At 41.2% G+C, this 22700-nt stretch overlaps 1 protein-coding gene across 2 annotated transcripts; it reads left to right on the plus strand.

Annotated features, from left to right (window-relative positions):
• Positions 1-2427: 2427 nt before the first annotated feature.
• Positions 2428-9383, plus strand: LOC129779763 (moesin-like). Of its 2 annotated transcripts, none has more exons than XM_055787435.1 (7): positions 2428-2532; positions 2596-2678; positions 2740-2832; positions 2890-8608; positions 8672-8754; positions 8816-8908; positions 8966-9383. In XM_055787435.1, exon 4 carries the CDS (start codon positions 5301-5303, stop codon positions 6504-6506), a length of 1206 nt encoding a protein of 401 aa, XP_055643410.1. In that variant the 5' UTR covers positions 2428-2532; positions 2596-2678; positions 2740-2832; positions 2890-5300; the 3' UTR covers positions 6507-8608; positions 8672-8754; positions 8816-8908; positions 8966-9383. Both variants share the same exon structure in this region, with proteins under 2 accessions (XP_055643410.1, XP_055643411.1).
• Positions 9384-22700: the final 13317 nt, after the last annotated feature.

Consider the following 22700-nt stretch of genomic DNA (forward strand, 5'->3'; position numbering starts at 1 on the left):
GTTTAGTTTCCAAATTGGCCTTCTGCAAGGCTAGAGGTGAATGAACTGAGAGATTTTAAAGTCTATATAACTCAAACCATAATCATCATTATTCAAGTCATTGTTTTGCTCCGATTAGCAGACAGCAGTCTTTCTCGCCAGACACAGATGTTTTGCTCGATACAAAAGAAAAACGGAAGCAAGATATCGCAAACAGTGGTGCAATTTTTTCTGTAATTTTGCACCACATCATTCATGCTTTTGTACTGGGGTGTAGGTTCAAAATTTCGAAAACGAGAGCGCTAAAAGGGTGCAAGTATTTGAGTGTCAATATCTCTTTGCCGGTTGAACGTAGTGCGTAGAACGTAACGACGAACATTACGAACATTACTTCTAGGTGAGGTAGAAGGGTGGGGGCTCCCGCTCCCCTTCCAAAGGTCCAACTATAGGGAAAGGTGGTCCTAACCTGATCTTTGGTCTACCTCCCTTTGTATCTCAGGAACGGTTATTCCTATCGAGTTTTTAGTAGTGTTAAATGAAGGGTGTCACAACACTGACAATTTGATAACATGGTAACTTTTTTCTTGCTCTCTTCATTTCGATCTCCAAAAAGGTGGCCCTAAACCGACCTGTTTTTACATCGTGATTATTTTACACGTTCACTCAGGCACTTGCCGTCAATGGCTCGCATAAGCCTGGTTCTTGAGGGTCTTCGTAGCGTGTCCGCTATTAAGCGAACGATCATGAGATCATAACTCAGGACCCTCAACTGACCATCTTTGTGTGGTATTCTAGCTACTACGTCCACGCAACAATCATCATTTTTACATGTTGTGTGGCGTCACATGAACACGTTTCTGTGGGGTGAATTGGTCCTACAGGTTTAAGGCTTTTCTTTGGTCTAATTGATTCCAGATGCCGCTGAATTACAAAAAAAAGGATGGGCAGACAAGATTGGGAAAAGGATGAGCTTGAAATAGCAACGCAGGCCATCAATTTTTTTTGACCAAGCATCAAAAGTGTTTGAAAATGCTTGAAAGTGAAAAAAATCCATGCAGGATTCGAAATGGTCTTAATGCAATTTTTCTGGTCTGGAATCTGGCCAAGACACCTGGTATTGATCCCAAAACACTGTTACTGATTGTAATATTATCTTGAATTACTTTACATAAACATAAATATGCTTTTTTTTTCGATGAAACACACACTGGACCAAATCACCTCACATCAAATTTTAATGTCCAAAAATCATCTTTTTTTTTATGATATATCTGGTAATTTGAAGCCTGATGTAATGATTAAACATTATTGATTGAGAGAAAACAAGTGTAGCTCAGTATACAATGTGACATTTTTTATTTAGACTGTATTGGTTTGGAAATATCAGGCGATTTGCTTAGGGGGTTCGAATTCCCCCCATTTTCCCTACTATTAATAACACAACCAGGACCCGAAATCTTCGAAGGTGAAAAATGAAGATCGACTCTGCTCTCAGTAGCTTCGACTAGGACTACTTCGGCCGTCAACAGAAAGTGTATTGACTAGAAAATGAATTGACGAGCGTTGAGAGCGAGGATGAATGATGAATTATTCTAGTCATTACTTATTTTAACTGACGTGACTAATGAATACAAATCTGCTTCTTCATTCAACTGACTTCAATCCATACTTCTATTTCCCTTGACACTAATCTCTTACCCGCGTAGACAATCTTATTTTTACGTCCATATAAAGTGAAACGAAAACTTGATTTCTGATGCAGAAAAGTAGTTACACCATTAATTGACGGTTATTGTTTACACAAAGAAAAAGCACGATGCGATAAGAATAAAGTATAAAAACACACGAGGTTTTTTATTCACGTTTGACAAAAATCTCAACTCTTGGCAGTCAAATATGGTGGAGGAAAAAACATGTTCCAACACGTTTCAAGGCTTCTTGTTCTGCTTCTATTTTGGTTTTAATTTGATATGCAAGACGAACCAGCCTACGGCTGAAAGTCTCATAAATAAAGACAAAAACTGTTACACCGATTGAAAAATACTCTCTTCTTCTCGCTGCTGGGTCGCTATGCCAGTTGACAGGAGAATCACAAAAGGTGGAGGGGATGAATGTGCGATGCAATATTTCTCTTCTCTTCAGGAACTGAAGACATATTTTCTGTAAATATTATCAACTGTAGGTAAAATAAATATATGACGCAACACACATTCGAACCAACGATTGGTACACTTTACTACGCAGTATCTATAACTTTGATGATTGTCATTACTGGCAACCGCAAACAAAATGTAAACATAACATTATTAACCCAATTGCCGAGCTGTTAACACCGCAGGGCAGTAAACCAACCACAACAGTATATCCGTAATTGGCGTACCTTACCCTGTTCGCTCTTGCTGTATGTCAGTGATATGAGGGGAAAGTAAATAAAAACAAAAACAAAAAAAAAACAGATAAAACCAGTAGTGCGAATACGTTGTGAACACAAATTTAATTTTATCTCACTGATATCGAAAGTGGTTATATATTGAAGGAAAATTCAAATGAAAAGTAATTTATGTTTATATTTATTTGAAAATCATATTAAAGCAGTGCTTTTAATTACGTTTCAAGGTTCTTTGGCGACAAAAGGTTCATTCCTCCATTGAATAACCTGAAATAGAAATAAAATTGGGAATCAATTAGCGATCGAAATTGTAAGTAAATAATCATGCAATTGATAATTAGGATGATACTTACCTGTGTAATATTGAACAGGTGTAGAGCAGGAAAAGCCGACGAATAATAAATAAATTCGTGGACGGTATAAAACGGTTGTAGCGTGCAAGAGGGTAAAGTGGACTACTTCTTGTAAGTTAAGTGATAGAATTTATTGAATTTGTAAACTAATAAATATAATTATTGCAGTTTGAGCTGCCACAAATCACGGGCTGCTACAAAAATTTAGTTCAATATCCGAACATTCTCAAAAAGAAGTATAGAGAATTGGATATCTTCAAATCGCTATGGCCAATTCTACACCGCCCGTTCTGGATCTAACGCATGGAGTCTGCGTGCATCGTGTGGAGAAATTTCAACCGAAAATGAGGAGATGATTGGTTGCGATGGTTGCCAACGTTGGTACCATGTCCGTTGTGTCGAGCCCGATGCGAAAGAAAAAGACACATGGTACTGTGCAGGAGAATCATGTCAACGGTTGAAGAGGAAGACAAATCGCGCTAAAAAGCTGGTGATGAATCGGATCACTCCAGCGTCAAATCCGACTGTGAGCTTACTCTGGAAAATAAGCTGAAAGCGATGGAAGAGAAGCAAAAACGGATGGAGCAAGAGCTGGAGATGGAGATGAAAATTAAAAAGAAAGAGATGGAATTCAAACGAGCCATCGAAAGGAAGCGGATGCTGATGGAGAATCAGCTGCGCGAAGAGGAAGAAGAACAAAATAGAAAGATGCAGGAGGATATTCTGCGACAGCGGAAGAAGCAATTGAAACGAATGGAAATGAGACAGCAGTCGTTTGATCATGAGATGAAAGCTATGGACGAAGCGATGGCTCGGTTACAAAAATTCACGGTTAAAGTATCAACAACTAAACAGGTTGATGCAGGTGAAGGAACATCTGGGGAGCAGAAGAAAGTACCTAGCGCGAAGCTCGGGAAATTAACGAATGAAGATTTGCTGAAATTGGAAGCTGCTCAAGATGGAAATGTGGATAAAAATGGTGACATTGAAAATGATTCCGATGATGAATCAGAAGACGAATCGGAGGATACATCCGATAACAGTTCGGAGAAAAGTAAAGAAACGAAAAAGAGTGAAATCACGAAGAACGTCGACCGGTTAAGCCAACACGGGCAGGGGCAGGTACGTGCCGCACCCACCAAAACACAGTTGGCAGCGAGAAGTGGAGTGAGTAAAAAGTTACCCATGTTCTCAGGGAAGCCAGAAGACTGGCCGTTATTTTACGGAATGTACCAGGCATCCACTGAGGCCTGTGGATATTCAGATATCGAGAATCTTGTAAGGCTTCAAGAATGTCTAAAAGGCCAAGCCCTTGAGATGGTTCGCGGACAGCTTCATCTACCGAAATCAGTCCCGAGAGTTATAGAAAAGCTGCGCCAGTTGTACGGTCGTCCGGAGCAATTGCTGCAGAGTCATCTGGAGAAGGTTCTGGAGAAGGATTGGAACTGGCAAGCTAGCAACATTCATCCCTTTCGGAACGGCAGTAGAGCAGCTGTGCGAGCACCTGGAGGCAGCGGAACTCAAACAACATTTGGTAAATCCTTTGCTTATTCAAGATCTGGTCGAAAAGCTCCCGGACAACGACAAGCGTGAGTGGGTGCGCTTCAAGCGAGGAAAGAAAAAGGTTACGCTCAGGACGTTCACCGATTTCCTTTCCGAAATAGTCTCGGAAGCCTGCAAGGCGAATGTCAATATGGAACTTACTTCAAAACCTTTCCACGATAGTTGAACAGGAAAAATCCAAGGTAAATCGAAGGAAAAGGGAGCAGTATTCAATCACAGTGAAGCTGGTGGACATCAGAGAAATATGAACCCATGCAAAGTGTGTCAGCGTACAGATCATCGGTTGCGATATTGCCAAGATTTCAAAGCCATGGCATACGTAGACTGGATGAAAGTCGTGGATCATTGGAAGCTGTGCCACGTGTGTCTGAACGAACACGGATCGGCGCAGTGTAAATTTAAACTGCGGTGCAACGTCGGAGAATGCAGACAGCCACACAATTACCTTCTCCATCCGATCGACGGTGCAGTTGGTACTAGCGCGCACATTTGGACGAACAACATCACTCTGTTCCGAATGATCCCGGTTTGTCTCCATTGTAAGGGAAGGTCTATCACCATCTTAGCGTTCTTGGATGAAGGTGCTTCGGAAACCCTGATAGAAAAGAGCTTGGCAGATCGTTTGGGAGTTGTTGGAGTACACGAGAAGCTCACCATAAAGTGGACGGCTGACATCGCTAGAGAAGAGAAGGATTCGAAACGAATGAATCTTTGGATTTCAGCGGTTGGTGCAGACGAAAAACTGCTCTTGAAGACAGTTCGCACAGTCCAAAAATTATTGTTGCCTACACAAGTGTTAGACGCAGGGAACCTCGCGCGACAGTATAAGCATATGCGGGGTCTGCCTATTGCTTCATACAATGGACGACCGGAAATGTTAATCGGGCTAAATAATATTCACTCATTTGCCCCGCTTGAAGCAAAGATCGGAGCAGTTGTGGATCCGATAGCTGTACGGTGCAAGCGAGAAAACAACGAAACGAATCGGTGACCGTTTTGAAACTGGGTTGATTTGGATGACGGATGATCCACAATTTCCGGATAGTTATCCCATGGCTTTACGCAGAATGAAGCAACTAGAGAGGAAGTTAGAGAAGAATCCTGAACTCTATGCAAATGTTTGCAAGCAAATCGACGAGTACCACGACAAAGGGTACGCCCATATTGCTACCCCGGAGGAACTCGACGCAATTGTTTCCAATAAGGTATGGTATCTCCCACTTAATGTCGTACTAAACCTCAACAAACCAGGTAAGGTACGCCTCGTGTGGGACGCAGCAGCTACTGTACAAGGTGTCTCTCTAAATTCACAATTACTAAAAGGCCCTGATATGCTAGTATCTTTGGTTCATGTAATCGGTGGGTTTCGGGAATACCGAATCGCCATAGGCGGCGATCTACGTGAAATGTACCACCAGATAAAGATAATTTCTCAAGATCGGAGATTTCAGCACTTCCTCTTCCGAAAAGACCCCAGCGAACCTCCCCGCGAATATATTATGGACGTTGCCACCTTTGGTTCGACAAGTTCCCCGTGTTCTGCACAATACGTTAAAAACCTCAATGATCAAGAGTTCGCCAGACAGTATCCCGAGGCAGCAGCGGCGATTATCACTCGTCATCATGATTACTTCGACAGTGTCGACACCGTCGAAGAGGCAATTAAACGCGCGAGGGAAGTCAAACTCATCCATCAGAAGGGAGGTTTCGAGATCAGGAACTGGATTTCCATTTCAACAAAAGTACTCCAGAGCCTCGGTGAAAAGAAACAAGTTTCCGTTGTCCATATAACCGAAGACAAGGCGACATCGCATGAACGTGTTCTGGGTCTGATTTGGGATCCAGAACTAGATGAATTTTCTTTCTCCACTCAGCATCGTCAAGAACATCTTCCATATCTTCGCGGAGACAAACGCCCATCGAAACGTGTCGTATTAAGCTGCGTCATGGGATTCTTTGATCCATTGGGCTTACTCTCTCCATTTACCGTCCACGGAAAAATTATAGTGCAACATTTATGGCGTAGTGGTTGCGACTGGGATGATGCGATTAACGACGAATGTTGGGGGATGTGGAAACGCTGGATTGCAGTATTACCGCAATTGGATAATATCCGTATACAACGTTGTTATCTCGGAGATTCCTTGTCCTCGTCAGTGGAATCGGTCGAAGTCCACATCTTTACTGATGCCAGTGAACATGCCTACGGTTGTGTGTCATAAATGGAGTTGTGCGCTGTATTTTAGCCATGTCTCGGTCAAAAGTGGCACCGTTGAAGCATCAATCTATACCGCGACTGGAGTTGATGGCAGCTGTTCTTGGGGCGCGGATGAGCCGAATAATTATAGACTCACATTCACTGAAAATTGAGCGATGTGTACTGTGGACAGACTCACGCACCGTGTGGAGTTGGATTCGATCTGACCAACACAAATATAAACAATTTGTGGCGTTTAGGATCGGAGAGATACTAGAACTTACACGAGCGACGGACTGGCGATGGATCCCAACGAAGCAAAATATAGCGGACATCTTGACGAAATGGTATCAAAACAGCGATATGGAAAACGGGGGTGTATGGTTTACTGGTGCACCGTTCTTGTACAAATCCAAAGACCAATGGCCGACTCTCGATATGCCGATAGAAGTGACTAGCGAAGAAGCCAGAGGAAATGTGTTATTCCACGACATTGTAGATGGAGAGCGATGCTCACGATGGACGACTTTGCAAAGGGTGATAGCAGGTTCATCGACAATTGCAAGCGAAAAGTTTTAGGGCTACCAGTATTAACCTTGAAAGCAACGGAAAATCAACAACGCCACATTCTGGTACCGGTACTGTCGATACAGCGTCCACTCGAGAGAGACGAGTTTCGAAGAGCACAGATTGTTCTGTGGAAGCAAGCACAATGCGACGGCTTCCCGGATGAAATGAGTACGTTCGCCCAGAATCTTGACCAACAACCTGGTGAAGTTTCACCAAAGGTGGTGAAGAAAAGTAGCTGCCTCTACAAGCTGACCCCGATTGTGGACAAAGATGGCGTGCTTCGCATGGACGGAAGGATGGAAATGTCGGAAGATATGCCGTTTGATAAAAGGTTTCCGATCGTTCTGCCACAAAAACACGCGATGACGGAGAAGCTGATTCAGTTCTACCATGAAAAGTACGGACATGCTAATCGTGAAACTGTGATGAACGAACTTCGGCAACGGTTCTGGATCCCAAACGCTCGGACTGCCATTCGCCAAGCAACTAACAAGTGTGTGTGTGGTGTAGGGTACATCGATGTCAGCCACGTATCCCCAGAATGGCGCCTCTTCCGGTGCAGCGCGTTACGCCCTATCTGCGACCATTTAGCTCTGTAGGTATCGATTATCTAGGTCCGATAGAAGTTACTGTGGGGCGAAGAAGAGAAAAAAGATGGGTTGCGGTGTTCACCTGCTTGGCCGTACGAGCGGTACATCTGGAAGTGGTGCCTAGTCTTTCAACACAATCCTGCTTGATGGCTATCCGAAGATTCTGTTGTAAGCGAGGAGTACCACAGGAAATATTCTCAGACAATGGGACATGCTTCGTGGGTGCTAACAACGTACTAAAGAAGATAAATAGCGACTGTCCAACCAGTATTACAAGCGCTACCACAGCGTGGCACTTCAATCCTCCGGCGGCGCCGCATATGGGCGGTATCTGGGAGCCACCATTTTCTTCGTGGGTTGGTAACTACTGCAGACTTGATCGTTCAACCACTGAACGCAGCGCAAGCCTTACGAGTCACTTACAAACGTTCACAGTACCTAGCGAACCGAATGTGGGAGAGATGGAGCAAAGAATATTTACCAACGATTAATAGACGCACTAAGTGGTTCGAGGAACAGAAACCGTTGCAAGTGAATGACTTGGTCTTCATAGTAGACGGAAAAACACGGAAGAGCTGGATTCGAGGGATTGTGGAAGAGTTGCATCCGGGATCAGACGGAAGAGTAAGACAGGCGTTAGTGCGAACGGCTAGAGGTGTATATCGGCGACCTGTTGCAAACTTAGCGGTGTTGGAGGTCTGATGGTAAATCCGGAATATCCGGATGCTACGGGCAGGGGAATGTTAACACCGCAGGGCAGTAAACCAAACACAACAATATATCCGTAATTGGCGTACCTTAACCTGTTCGCTCTTGCTCCGTATGTCAGTGATATGAAGGGAAAGTAAATAAAAACAAAAAAAACAGATAAAACCAGTAGTGCGAATACGTTGTGAACACAAATTTAATTTTATCAGTGAGATAGTATCGAAAAAGGGTATATATTGAAGGAAAATTCGAATGAAAAGTAATTTATGTGTATATTTATTTGAAAATCATATTAAAGCAGTGCTTTTAATTACGTTTCAAGGTTCTTTGGCGACAAAAGGTTCGTTCCTCCATTGAATAACCTGAAATAGAAATAAAATTGGGAATTAATTAACGATCGAAATTGTAAGTAAATAATCATGCAATTGATAATTAGGATGATACTTACCTGTGTAATATTGAACAGGTGTAGAGCAGGAAAAGCCGACGAATAATAAATAAATTCGTGGATGGTATAAAACGGTTGTAGCGTGCAAGAGGGTAAAGTGGACTACTTCTTGTAAGTTAAGTGATAGAATTTATTGAATTTGTAAACTAATAAATATAATTATTGCAGTTTGAGCTGCCACAAATCACGGGCTGCTACAAAAATTTAGTTCAATATCCGAACACCGAGCTGACAATTGAATTGAGCGGAACTACTTTTCTACATCGATTTCTCTACAGAAGAAGGTCGAATTAACCCAGATCCAGATTCTTGGTTTTAAAGTCTGTGTTAGTGTTCGCGATCGACAGCGCGAAAGAGGAACAACAATTAAATGAAGCAACTATCCTTTTCCATCCCTATCCTTTTTTTATCTGATAGAAGTCTATTCCCTCTTCCACTGTACACATGTTCTGCATTCGAGAAAATTCGCTCTAATGGCGCTGAAGTCGCTGGAATATAGTCTTTTCAGAACGATTTCGTAGAGCCGAGGATGGACAGAGAAAAGAAAGTCTCCAAAGCAAAAGGTTGCTTGTTCTTTGCAAATGTGGTTCCCCTGCATATGTGTCCAGCTTAACTACTAGAGCAGCTTCTCTATCATGTAAGGCTTGAAGTTTGTCATCCAATGCATCGAACTCCTCCCGCACAGATGACCGCGCTTCATCTGCAATACTATCAATTATATTTTTATTTCTTGCTTCATTTTTTCAGATGATGATGTTTTTTCATTTGATACCAATGTACGGGAGTTAGAGTTGAAAAAAAGTAATTTATCATTTTGTGACTGCGGCCATCTTGAATTTCGATTTTTTATGATCTTTTATGTTACAAAGAGAAACGAGAAAGTTATAAAAATGTTCGAACTGATATTCATCTGATAAACTAAAAAAAATCTCTATTTTTGTTACGTATATTTTTCAAAATACATGTTTTCAAATGCTTGTTTTACATAAATTACAAAATGAAGCCTAGGTCTACCTACGGCTCTTCAAACAAGTATTTAATTATTCATTCAATGTTATATGCACCCCTATTCTGTATTTCGATTGATTATATTTCGAACGACTTGATAAAATTCCATTCTGTATTCAGTTCGAGTTATTTTTACGTTTCGTTCGATCTGTTTCTCTTCGAAAATTATATGGGCGAAACGTTCGAAATAGGGGATGCGAAATCATAACTCGAGCGAAATGGAAATTCCGTCGGAATACTGAATAGGGCTGATGGACATTGAAATTTGATTAAGCAAATGCAGAAGAAGCAACATAAAGATAGTGAAAACCTAAATTATTTTAAATATAATCAGATATCATACCATCAACACGAATGCACAGTCAGAAGTACAATGAAGTACTTCAACATCATTTATTTCTGATTTTTCACCAAAAACATCGTGATAATTGGGTAATTTGGCATCAATTCATAAACTCTGGAAAGTCATGGCATGGTTTAATGAATAGGGGCTTCAGATTCTGGACTGGTCAGCTTGTTTACCAGATCAAAACCCTATCAAGAACTTATGAGGAGTGATTGTACGAATGGTAGATGCAGCTTACAAGCAGTATGAGTGATTTGAAGAGCCTGAACGAGCAGTATTCTCTGCATAGAACGAGATACACACTACAACATGGCGCAACTTGGTCAAAACCACCCCAAATGGGTTATTTTTTTTCACCCTCCGCTATCCCCCACACCAAAGAGCTCGAATGAGCCCCTGGTAGTGGACGCAACTATCTCAGCTCGAACTGTGCAGCAAAAAAAAACAATATTTAACAAAAAAAAAGGTAATAAACTAATAAGAATGAGCTGAGAAAAGAGAACTAAAAATTTAAAAAATATGTGTGTGACAGCTAAAGTCATTTATTTGAAATGGGTATGAAAACATACGAACTGCGTGATACGAAATGGCTTACCCTGCGAATTATCCCACAAAGAGATGAAACTTTCTTCTCAACATATTCGACCTGACCAAACCAAGAGAGTGTTGAGTCATAAATCAGACCCAAATACTTGAATGTTTTGACTTCTTCGATTACACATGAGTTTAGCATAACACTGCTGTGTTGTGGGATAGATTTCCTAGAAGAATGGAAAAATATACATTTAGTCTTGGAGGCGTTCAGTGAAAGAAGGTTGGCTGCGAAGTATTCTGAAAGAATCTTCAAATCATACTGCATTCATGCTGCAGGCTATTTGCCCAACATTAGTTTGGGGAATGAAAAGTGCGGTATCATCAGCAAAAAGACGCGGAGTTCCCTTCAACTGGAGCCTATATAAGTCGTTAACGTACAAAAGAAATAATAACGGACCTATGTTACTCCCTTGGGGTACGCCCACTGAACTGATTGAGAACTAAAGATGACCTACGAATTATAAACTTATTGTAATTTATGTGAAATTGACGTTAATTTTGTAAAGGGGTAAGAGTTTTTCGATCTGGTTCTATATTTGTGAAACACTGGAATTTTAGTTTTTTGAATGTTTCGCGTCTGAACACAACAATAAAGTTCAAATGGCCAGTCTTATAAATGAAGATAATTATTATATCCTACACTATATATTTCAATTCAAACGACTTCTTACATATCTCTAGAAACTCAGTAAAAATGAGTGGTTCTATAGTAATGAAATGCAGTGTATTAGAATAAAAGTTTAGCGAAGTAATTCTTTTGCACTTTTCGCCCTACACTACTAAATCATTTCAATTTCATTTTCACCAGATATTTCAACATTACGAATTGAAACATGCAAGTCCAGTGCACATAACATCGCATTAGGGAAAGGTTTTGGCTCAAAATGAGAACAGGGATACATGATTCTGCCTTTCCCTTCCAGTTTTTCTCCGTCATTATTGGTTATTCTTTTTGCGTGTTCCCATCACTTCCCAAATCGGAAGAGTTCAAACAACTTTCGAAAACAGGTCGATATTTAAACATCCGATTTTTGGGGTCAACTGTGTTCTCGAAATCTCTGGTGTGAACAACAACAACAAAAGCAACAACCAAGATGTAACATAACGGTTTCGAGTATAATGCACAAATGAAAGGACGATTTCCAGAGCAGAGGCATAGAACTTTAAATTGGAATAAAACAATGTGTTTATTGCCATGAGTCTGGCTAATAAAAATAATTATTTGCTTTCTGAATGTTGTTTCCGGAATATGGTTACTCCAGCTGGCTCGGATGAAACCCCATCGGAATGATGTTAAATTTTCGATCACTTTTTGCAATAATGGAGGCCGTATATCAATGATAACATTCAAAATGTTGTTTTTCAAAAGTCCCACAGAAATAGTTCAACTCTTACTCCGTCTACAGGCAGGATCGTTCGTCGCTGAATAGTAACAAACGCACGGAAGGTGGTGTATTGTTGGCTGTTCACTCAAGGATCAAATCCCGTACGCTCAATCCTCCGAGTTGCTCGACGGTAGAGCATCTGTGGATCGCTATTACCACTTTGGACGCTACACTTTACCTGTGCGTAGTTTACATGTCTCCTGATAGGGTAAACGATGGACCTTTGATCAGCCAACATCTTGACTCTCTCTATTGGGTTGTTTCACAACTAGAACCGAGAGACAACATTACGATCCTGGGCGACTTCAACTTGAGCTCAATCTCTTGGCAGCATAATTCGCATGGTTTTCTCTACCCGGTTTCTTCTCAATCCTCGATCTGCTTGACATCACAAGAACTGCTTGATTCCTATTGCACCGCTGGACTGAGGCAAATGATAGGAATCAAAAATGAAAACGATCGCATACTTGATCTGTGCTTGTGAGCTATGTGAGCACTGCACAGTCATGCAAGGACCATCACCACTTGTTAAAATAGTGCGACATCATCCTCCTATACTGGTGAATCTCAATTTGAAACCTTTCCGACAATTTCACGATGCTTCTGAAAGTGTTTCGTACGATTTCAGTAAAACTGATTTTACCGCGATGAACAATTTCCTCGCACAAATCGAGTGGATAGATGTTTTTCAAGGCTGTGACGCTAACCTCGCTGCATCGATCATGTCGAGTATTCTGCTGTATGCAATCGATCAGTTTGTTCCATTGAAGACGAAACGTGAGGATACCAAGTCTGCCTGGTCAAATGGTGCCCTGAAGTATCTTAAAAGAGTGAAGCAGTCTGCTTTAAGACAGTTCAGCAAGCACCGTACGGACTCAACAAGAGCGAAATATCTAAAGACGAATGCTGAGTATAAACAGCTCAATAATCGTCTCTACAGTGCTTATCAAGACCGTCTGCAGAGACGCCTTAAGGTAAATCCTAAAGGATTTTGGCGTTACGTTAAAGACCAACGTAAGGAATCCGGTCTACTATCTACGTTGACCAACGGTTTATTGGAAGCTGATACGACTACCGACATCGCTGACCTGTTTCGCTCTCAGTTCAGTAATGTGTTTGTCAATGAACACATCGATCCGCAGGATGTTGCTGCTTCTACCAGAAGCGTACCTCGACTTCTTGCTTCTGAGCTGGATTTTGTTATCACTGACGATATGGTAATTGCAGCAACTAAGAACATGAAAACCTCCACAGGATGTGGTCCGGACGGCATTCCATCACTCGTCTTGAAAAGTTGTGTAGACACACTTGCGTCACCTCTAGCGACACTGTTCAATCTGTCCTTATCTTCCGGTGTATTCCCGAGATGCTGGAAAGAGTCGTATGTTTTTCCAGTATATAAGAAAGAATGCAAACGGAGCGTTTCGAACTATCGAGGTATTGCTGCATTATGTGCCACCTCGAAATTGTTTGAGCTGATCGTGCTTCAGGCGTTAATGCAAAGGTGTTCACAGTATATCTCATTGGAACAACACGGATTTATGCCTAAGCGTTCCACGACCACTAACTTGACGTGCTTCACCTCGTTCGTGATACATCAAATTGAGAATGGACTACAAGTAGACGCTATCTACACCGACTTATCCGCAGCGTTTGATAAGATGAATCATCGAATAGCAGTAGCTAAATTTGACAAACTTGGAATGAGTAACCAAATGGTCATCTGGATCCGATCGTATCTCACTGGTCGTAGCATGGCAGTCAAAATTGGAGATCATGTTTCATCACCGTTTTCGGTTTGGTCTGGTGTTCCGCAGGGCTGTCACCTAGGACCATTTTTGTTCCTGCTGTACATGAACGATGTCAACTTCACTATGAAATGTCTGAAACTCTCGTATGTCGATGACCTGAAGCTCTACTCTACGTGATACAGCAACCGCGAGACGCATTATTCCTGCAACAACAATTGGAAGCTTTTGCCGAATGATGTCTAACGAACCGTATGTCGCTTAACGTGTCGAAGTGCTCCGTTATTTCATTCGGGCGTAAACACACACTCTTCTGCTTTGACTACACATTGGCAGGCGTACAACTCAAACGCGAATCAACAGTCAAGGACTTGGGGGTTCTGATCGACGCTAAAATGAGTTTTAAAGATCTCGTCACATATGCTGTATCTAAAGCCACTTCGCAATTGGGGTTTCTTTTTCGCTTTGCCAAAAAATTTAAGGACGTTTACTGCCTAAAAGCCTTATATTGTTCAATTGTGCGTCCTATCCTGGAATACTCATCCATTGCTTGGTCACCGCACTACCAAAATGGAACACAACGCATTGAATCTGTTCAAAGGAAATTCATCAGGTTTGCACTTCGTCACCTCAGCTGGAGGGATCCTTTGAATTTGCCAAGCTACACAAGCCGATGTAAGCTCATCAACCTGGAACTATTGGACGCGAGACGCAAGGTAACGAAAGCATGCTTCGTTGCAAATCTCTTGCAGGGCAATATCGATTGTCCTATACTGCTCAGTATGCTGCACATTAATACCCGTCGTCGTCAACTACGATTACACTCATTTCTCATCATACCTCATGCTAGATCGAACTATGGCCTACATGAACCAGTGCGGAGTATGTGTCGTGTTTTCAATAAGTGTTACTTTGTGTTTGATTTCAATGTGTCACAAGAATCGAATAAGCGCGAATTTAGACGATTTTTTTGTTAGTTTACGGTGTTGTCAATTTTAAAATTTGTGTTGTTAGTTTAAGTACTAATGTCATTGGGATGGAAATCATCTGTTGGCAAATACAAAGAAATACCAGGTAACACAACACATGTTGCGTGTTTGCGCAACACGCACAAGAACACCCGTATAAAACGTAATGTTGGACAAAATGTTCGTGATATTTTCTTAAAAGAAACTAGTTGTGAAAAAATAAAAGTGACAAAGAAAGAATCATAGCAACAAACGAAACATATGAATTTCTACTACACGTTTTGACGTAGGTCTACGTCTTTCGGAATCATATCACGAAAATTTGTCCAATTCTGAGCAACCAGTCAACATCATCACCCTCTTATTCATTGATAGCGGTACCGGGTACACATAGATCATCGAGAGCGCATTCTTCATTCACTCTTCATTTGCAATAATTTATCATTACTACTGCTACACTACGACCACTTTCTACAGCCGCACTCGTACTTCTCATCAACTACCGGGTTGGATCTGAACACCATCTTTGCAGGGCTGCGGTCCGGCAATCTCGTAACATGCCCTACCCATCGCACTCGTTCAGCCTTGGCGACTTTCTAGATGCTGGGTTCGCCGTAGAGTTGCGCCAGTTCGTGGTTCATTCTCCTTCTCCATACTCCGCTTTCCTGTACACCACCGTATATTGTTCTGCACACTCGGCATTCGAAAACACCAAGTGCTTGTGAGTCCTCTTTGAGCATTGTTCGTGTCCATAAAGAACAACCGGTCGAATTAGGGATTTGAACATGGTACACTTCGTACGGGTTCAGAGTTTGTTGGACCATAAGGATTTGCGGAGCCCATAATAAGCGTGACTTCCACTCACTATGCGTCTTCAAATTTCACGACTGTTGTTGTTGTCGGTTGTTATCAACGAACCAAGGTAGACAAATTCCTCTAGCACGTCGCCGTCGATCACAACACTACTACCAAGAAGAATTCTGTTGCGATCAGTCCCTCCTGCTAGCATGTATTTAGTCTTAGACGCATTGATCGTAAACCCAATCAACCACGCTTCGTGTTTCAGTCGGGTATACAAGTTCGCTACCGTCACATGTGTTCTTCCGATTATGTCCACGTCGTCTGACTAGACTTGTTGAAATTCGTACTCCGCTCTCCGCATAACACCTTCCAGCGCCACGTTAAAGAGCAGACAGGAGAGTCCATCACCTTGTCGAAGTTTCCTGTGAGTCTCAAATCATTCCGACAGCTCACCTGAGATCCGCACAGTGCACCACACACTGTTCATCGTTGCCTGAATCAGTCTTGTCAGCTTTCGGGGAAAGGCGTATCCGTCCATGATCCTTAGCTGTCGTCGGTCGATTGTATCATATGCAGCCTTGAAATCCACGAAGATGTGTTGCATAGGGACCTGATACTTTTGGCACTTTTGGAGGATCTGCCGTAGTGTAAAAATCTGGTCCGTTGTCGAACAACCGGGCATGAATTCGGCCTGATAACTTCCTACAAATCTACTTACTATTGGCGATAGACGGCGAAAGAGGATCTGAGACAGAATTTTGTAGGCACGTTTTGGCTTCCTGTCTGCGCGCTGTTCAGGTGTCCATCGTAGTGTTGCCTCACCCTTTCGATCACCTCGCGGTCGTTCGCCAAGATGCCTCCTTCCTTGTTCCTGAACACTTCTGCCGCGGCACAGTGGTCCCTCAGAAATTCTAGGTGGCATTAAATAGAAAATGAGCAACAATGCCTGACCAAATGAATGGTCTAGTTTTGTTCTAGAACCTTCAGAGCATCCAGTATCAAATATGGCAACAGTGTCCGAGACGGTTTCCGTTGCGAGAACGACGCACAGCACAGAATATCAAAAATAACCCTTAAGGCCGTTTTATATTATCCAGCACGTAGCGTGAACGGCACGTACCGACACCGGCAGACAAATACATGATGTATTCATATCATCAGACATAGCAACTTCTCTGTACGGACCGGCAGCGCAGACGGAGCGGAGAAATGCTACTGGTGATTGAACCGATGTCGTACCGAAGAGCGACGAACGCACCCATACCACGAACTTCGACGTTTGATTTGTATGTATGGTGCTACTCGCCCGTGTAGTCGTGCCCGGCACCGGCAAAATATTCTTTTCGAGAAATCCTTCATGCATTTGTCTGAAACGTGCTGTGTATGTTCGGAGCCGTTCCGCTATATATACGCATATACATTTGAAACACACGCAATAATATTGGTCTTGCATGAAACGTGCCGTGCCGGTTACGCTACGTGCCTGATAATATAATATTACCTTTATAGTAATTTTTTCGAATAGGTATAATGGAAAAATGTAAGTTATGATGAAATCTACTATTTGCATTAAAGACTTATGTATCATACGTAATCGCAAAAGTGTCTTAAGCGCCAAATTTATAGTGTATAGAATATTAATAGTGACATAAAATCGAATTGTTCTCTGGAATGCTGCTCCTGTTTAGATAAAAGGCTAATAACACACAATCTTTTATATCTCACCGACGACACAGTGACCTGAACGCCACCGTGGTCATTTTTCATTTTTTTGACGTAGGACTACGTCTTTCATTTCTATACCGGGGTGTAAAATCAAAGTTTCGAAAACGAAAGCGTTACGCTGAAGACCGAGATTTTGAGCGTTAATAGCTCCTAAACAACTGAACGAAATGGTATGATAAACACTTCATTCCAAAGATAAAATGTCTACGCGTTCTATACTTGTTACTTTCTGATCCAAAAACTTGTTTCAATAGTCTTAAAATTGCTTTCAAAACAGGCTATTGGAGTCACCAATCGGTATATAAGCGAGCGCCGCTCGGAAATTCACTCAGTTCTAATTGAACAGCGATTGGAGCATGTTGTCGCTGTTTTGGTGAAGCTCTTCGTTTATCATGAAAGCGCGGATGAACGGTGTCACCAAGAGCCTGTTTGTGCACCTTAGGCCAGAAGGGAATCCATCAGGAGGAGAGTGATGCCACAAACGGTTCCCCGGGAAGATCTCGAAGCAGCCGCTACATACACACACACACATATACACGCGCGGAATTCTTTCCGTTTGGATGCCATTCAGCATCGAGAAAGATCCGGAAAATAATCTGCCAGTTCCTCTGGGAATTTAAAAATACATTCATGTGAAAGAGTTTATTTGAATGTTTTCTATCCATGTAACACTGTGACCAAATATGTTCCAATCAAGTGCTATTAACAGATGGTTATCGAGTTAGCATTAACCACTGGTGGGCTTCCAGTATCGAGGAAAATGTGGAAATATCTAATCGTTACTGAAAATAATCTGCCAGTTCCTCTGGGAATTTAAAATTACATTCATGTGAAAGAGTTTATTTTAATGTTTTCTATCCATGTAACACTGTGACCAAATACATTTGATTTTGTGATTTTTCAAGCAATCGCAATTAACAGGATAGCTTCTGAAGATTATTCTTCCCCATCAGTAGGATATTTCCGTATCCAATATTGGATGCATAAAACCTTGTGCCTCCAACGTAACGCTCTCGTTTTCGAAGTCCCCCAAATATTCATTCATTCAGAATGAATTCAGATTCAACTTCAAACAAATGATCTCTAAATCAACGATAGTCCTACGTCACCCTTGCGGTTATACCATAGATATAACCCACTTCCTGTTTTTTTATACATTTTTTCGTCTAAGTTGCTAATGATTTATTTTTAACAATTGAATACATTTCACTGATTTTTCATTTTTAAAATGTTTTCTATTCTAGGGTCACATTTAATTTTTACATTCCATACATGTATTGTATAGCAGGAGAAACTCTACACTATTCATTATTTATTTATTATTTTGGGATTTTTCTTAAAGATAATCTTTTTCTCTATTTTGTAATATTTGTTAGTTTATGAATAAGTACACCTCTTTTAAATAATGTGATGAAAAGCTTATGTCTTATTTCTTTTCTTACATATTTCGATTATTTTGTAAATTATTCAGTTTCATTAAAAAGACAAACAGAATCAAATTCAACTGTATCAGCAAAAAAAAGGAGAAATATCATTGACATCCGTGTGATGATTATATATATAGTTTTTCTCTTCTCTGCTATGGAAGGGTCAGAAGAAAGTTTCTGGTATTTGGACATTTCAATTTTCCGCCACGACAATATTATACGGAGAATTGTAGCGAAATTCGTTATCAGCTCCACACTTACCCCTGTTATTTTCTAGCTGGTTTGTGGATCCGAGAAAAATTTTCGTGCAGTGTTGCCGTCATTGCTTGACCCATACCCCGGTTTCGGCTTGTCGACAACTAGACCCATCCTTGACTTGAACGCCTTTTGAATTTCTCGCTTCCTGCTTTCATACTCTTGCTTATGTTCAGCAGCACTTGCCAGATTTTGAATGGCAATCTGTTGAAATGAATGATAGTTATTATTTATACACAATTCAACATTCTATAATGCTAACCTGTAACCGATGAGAATTACGCATTCAAAACATTTTATCTTGCAATGCAGTGGTGACAGGCCTAGCTTGTAAGTTTCGGTATTTGGTACTGTCTCAACAGCCTTCGATGTATTCATCTCTTTCGGAAAAGATCCACAAATTGAGCATTTTGCATAAGCTTTACTTCCGGAAAGCACATTTGCCACCTTTCCATCTATCATAGTAAGATGGAATTCAAAACTTACAACGATCTGAGCGCTATCGTTGTTGATGATGAAAATCTGTAACGCTTTAATTTTCTTCTCCATTTCTGACTGAATGCCAAGAATAGCATGTGAGTCTTCCTTCGTGAACATAAATTTGAGCGGTCTACAGTACGATGTTGAACTTGGCCGAGGATTTATCCAGATGATAGTGTTATTTGCGGAGTCGATCAGTTTTAAGGGAACCAGTGCAACGACTAACAAACTTTCGTCTGAACTTCCTGCTTCCGTAAACTTTTGCTTGTATGCACTATGCCCTGAACTGCCGTCAAAACCCCATTTACAGACGAGATTGACTGAAGTTGAAGTCATTAGCGAAATTTCTTTGACGATGCAAGGGGAGGTGCAATTCATAAGATCTTGTAAATCTACTTCAGCAGACGTATCGATCGCAGAGATCACTTTAGGAGTTATTTTTGCTTTTTCTTGTTTCAATGCATAAAGACTTGGTAGCAAATTTGGATGTATTTCATTCAAAGTACTTCGAAGCACATTGTACTTTCTTTCAGAGAGATCTAAATCAACATATAGAGCCAGTGCTTGTGCCGCCGTCAGTGTTTTCTCCTGATTTCCACTCGAACAGTTTGATACAATGGCAGCGAATGCAAGCTCTTCAGGTGCATTGTTGTTAACAAGATCTTCAACACGTCGCATTTTTGTCTTTTTAGAACATTCGTTAAACGATTTCCGAGGTCTTCCTTTACCATGTTGAGGAACAGACTGCAAATCGTCCTTAGTTTTACCTTTCTGATATGCCGGAAGCTTAACTGGTTTTGACAACCAGTCAGAATTTTGTTTTACGAATTTTGAATATGATCTGCAGCATTTCGACCATCTCTGGTTAATTTTGTATGGATAGAGAATGCTGATGCTGATTTAGAATTTGTATTCCGTTTTTAGTTAAAAAAAATTTTGAAGCTGTGAAATAAGTGTTTGAAGGTAAGTATATTTTCTACATTGAATTTATACAAAAGTAAACCTACAAAAAATCCTCCAAAAACCTCCAAAGATTTTTATAGCGAAATGTCTTCCTCAGGGTCCCCTCTAGACTTTCCCTTTATGACTTCTGCCCGCAACCGACCGCTTTGCGAAAAAATGCCAAAAATATTTTGATATCCCACACGTGTTTTTATATTTTTTAAAAAAATTATCCCCTCCCCCTGCACCCCCTTTTGGGTGTTTGGGTAAAAAGAATATTAAAAACATTTTCAGGAAGTTTGAAAACATATATTCAGACACCTCACACGTGTTTTTCCCGAAAATTTCAAATTTTACCCCCTCCCCCAGCTCTTGCTTTGGAGTTCATAACCAAAATGACTCAAAAATAGATTCAGCACCTTCGAAAACCCCCGTACACCAAATTTTCTATTTAATGACACCTAGAATTTTTGAGGGACCACTGTGCGCGGCACGAAACCTTTGGGCGAGGCGTTTAGTTTCTTGAAGAACTTCCTGAACTTGCGTCCATAGTATGGTCTCCCTACTACCAAAATAGTGTCCAGCGAATTGAGGTGATCCAGCGGAAATTCGTCCGTTTCGCCCTACGCAACTTGCCCTGTAGCGATCCTTCGAACTTACCCAGCTATGAGGATCGTTGTAAATTGATCGGACTCGATTTGTTGAGCTTACGTAGAGATGTAGCGAAGGCAACTTTTATATCCGATCTAATTTCCTCGAAAATCGATTGTGCTGATCTTCTTCAGTCGATCGATTTTAATATACGCCCTCGTTACCTGCGTTCACATACATTTCTCTGCCTTCCTCACTCTCGCACAAACTACGGTTACAACGAACCCGTATCGAGTATGTCTCGTGTATTTAACCGCTGTTACTTATCTTATGACTTTCACTTATCTCGCGCCAGTTTAAGAAAGGCATTCTTGACCACTCTTTCCAGTTAGGCATAGTTTTAAGTAGATTAAGTATTTTAAGTTATTAATTTATTAGGTATCATTAGGGCACTCATGTTCAGGCCTGTTGATAGTAATGAATAAACAAACTAAAGAAAAAAGGATTAACACATAAAGAGCCACTCACGAGTTTTCTCGTGTTTCACGTTCCGTCTGTTACGGATGGATCACAAAATAAACCGTTTTTTCTACACTTGATTAATTAAAGTGTTAAATCCTTGGTTTTCCAAGGCCTGCCGATGGCTCGCCTTTGTCTCATCCACACCGAAGGAAACGATCTCATTCGTGGAATCCGAACGAATGAAGCGTGCAAGTTTGCCCCAAAACGTGCAGTCCCAGGCGTATGTCTTACAAATTTCTTTGCGGTCCTTAATGGTTAACCATTATTTCAATCACACACAGTACTTATCACTCACAAAACACAACACAACAAAAACCACAAAATAAAGTATAAACAATCAGAAAAAATTCTAGTGCAGTTTGATCACAACGTTACTCAGAGTTCGTCCTTTGGTTTGCAAATATTCTGCGCTGATCTACTTCATGTAGTACAACACATCAGGAGTACAGATAACACAGAAGTATTAAATCATTAAATTCAAGAAGGAGGAACCGTGCACTTGATCCAGTATTTGAAACTCACAATACTCCAGTGACTGTGATCAGCTTGAGCTTGAGCTTGGGTAGACTGTACAATTCGTAGTTGCTCTCCGTGATTGACCTGAACCAACCAAATTGCACAAAGAACACACAGAATGACGCTTGGGACTAGCAAATCATTCTCGTTGTGCAATTTTCGGTGATTCGAGCTTTAAATGGTCAATAACGACGCCGGCCACGTCCTTACAGTCACCAGGGGAAGGGAAGGAATGTTAGTATGATATTCACCGCCCAAAGGCCAGAAGGGTCGCCTCTATAGCGTGGTTCCCTAGCGTTTATCATGGGAGGGATAGTTGTTAGTGGGGAAGGTAAGAATCAGGATTCACTGTGGTAAGTGATGTGGTTATGTTAACACGGACTTTAAATGTAGTACTCTATTGCAATATTTGATCGTGACGCAGGAGATTTTTATTCAGTTGCCTAACAAGGTAACCGAAAGAACTCCTAGAATAAATCGCATCGGTCATACATACTTTAACTTTTCACGTCAAGTACACAAGTTATAATGTCAAATCACGACGCCGGCGGTTATGAATTGGCTACCTGAGAAGGTAACCAAACAGACTCCGAGA

Source organism: Toxorhynchites rutilus, chromosome 3, assembly GCF_029784135.1.
Source record: "Toxorhynchites rutilus septentrionalis strain SRP chromosome 3, ASM2978413v1, whole genome shotgun sequence".
Taxonomy (NCBI): Eukaryota; Metazoa; Arthropoda; class Insecta; order Diptera; family Culicidae; genus Toxorhynchites; species Toxorhynchites rutilus.

Excerpts from the sequence above, each read along its gene's own strand:
- LOC129779763 (XM_055787435.1), top strand. The coding sequence starts at position 5,301 with ATGACGGATGATCCACAATTTCCGGATAGTTATCCCATGGCTTTACGC.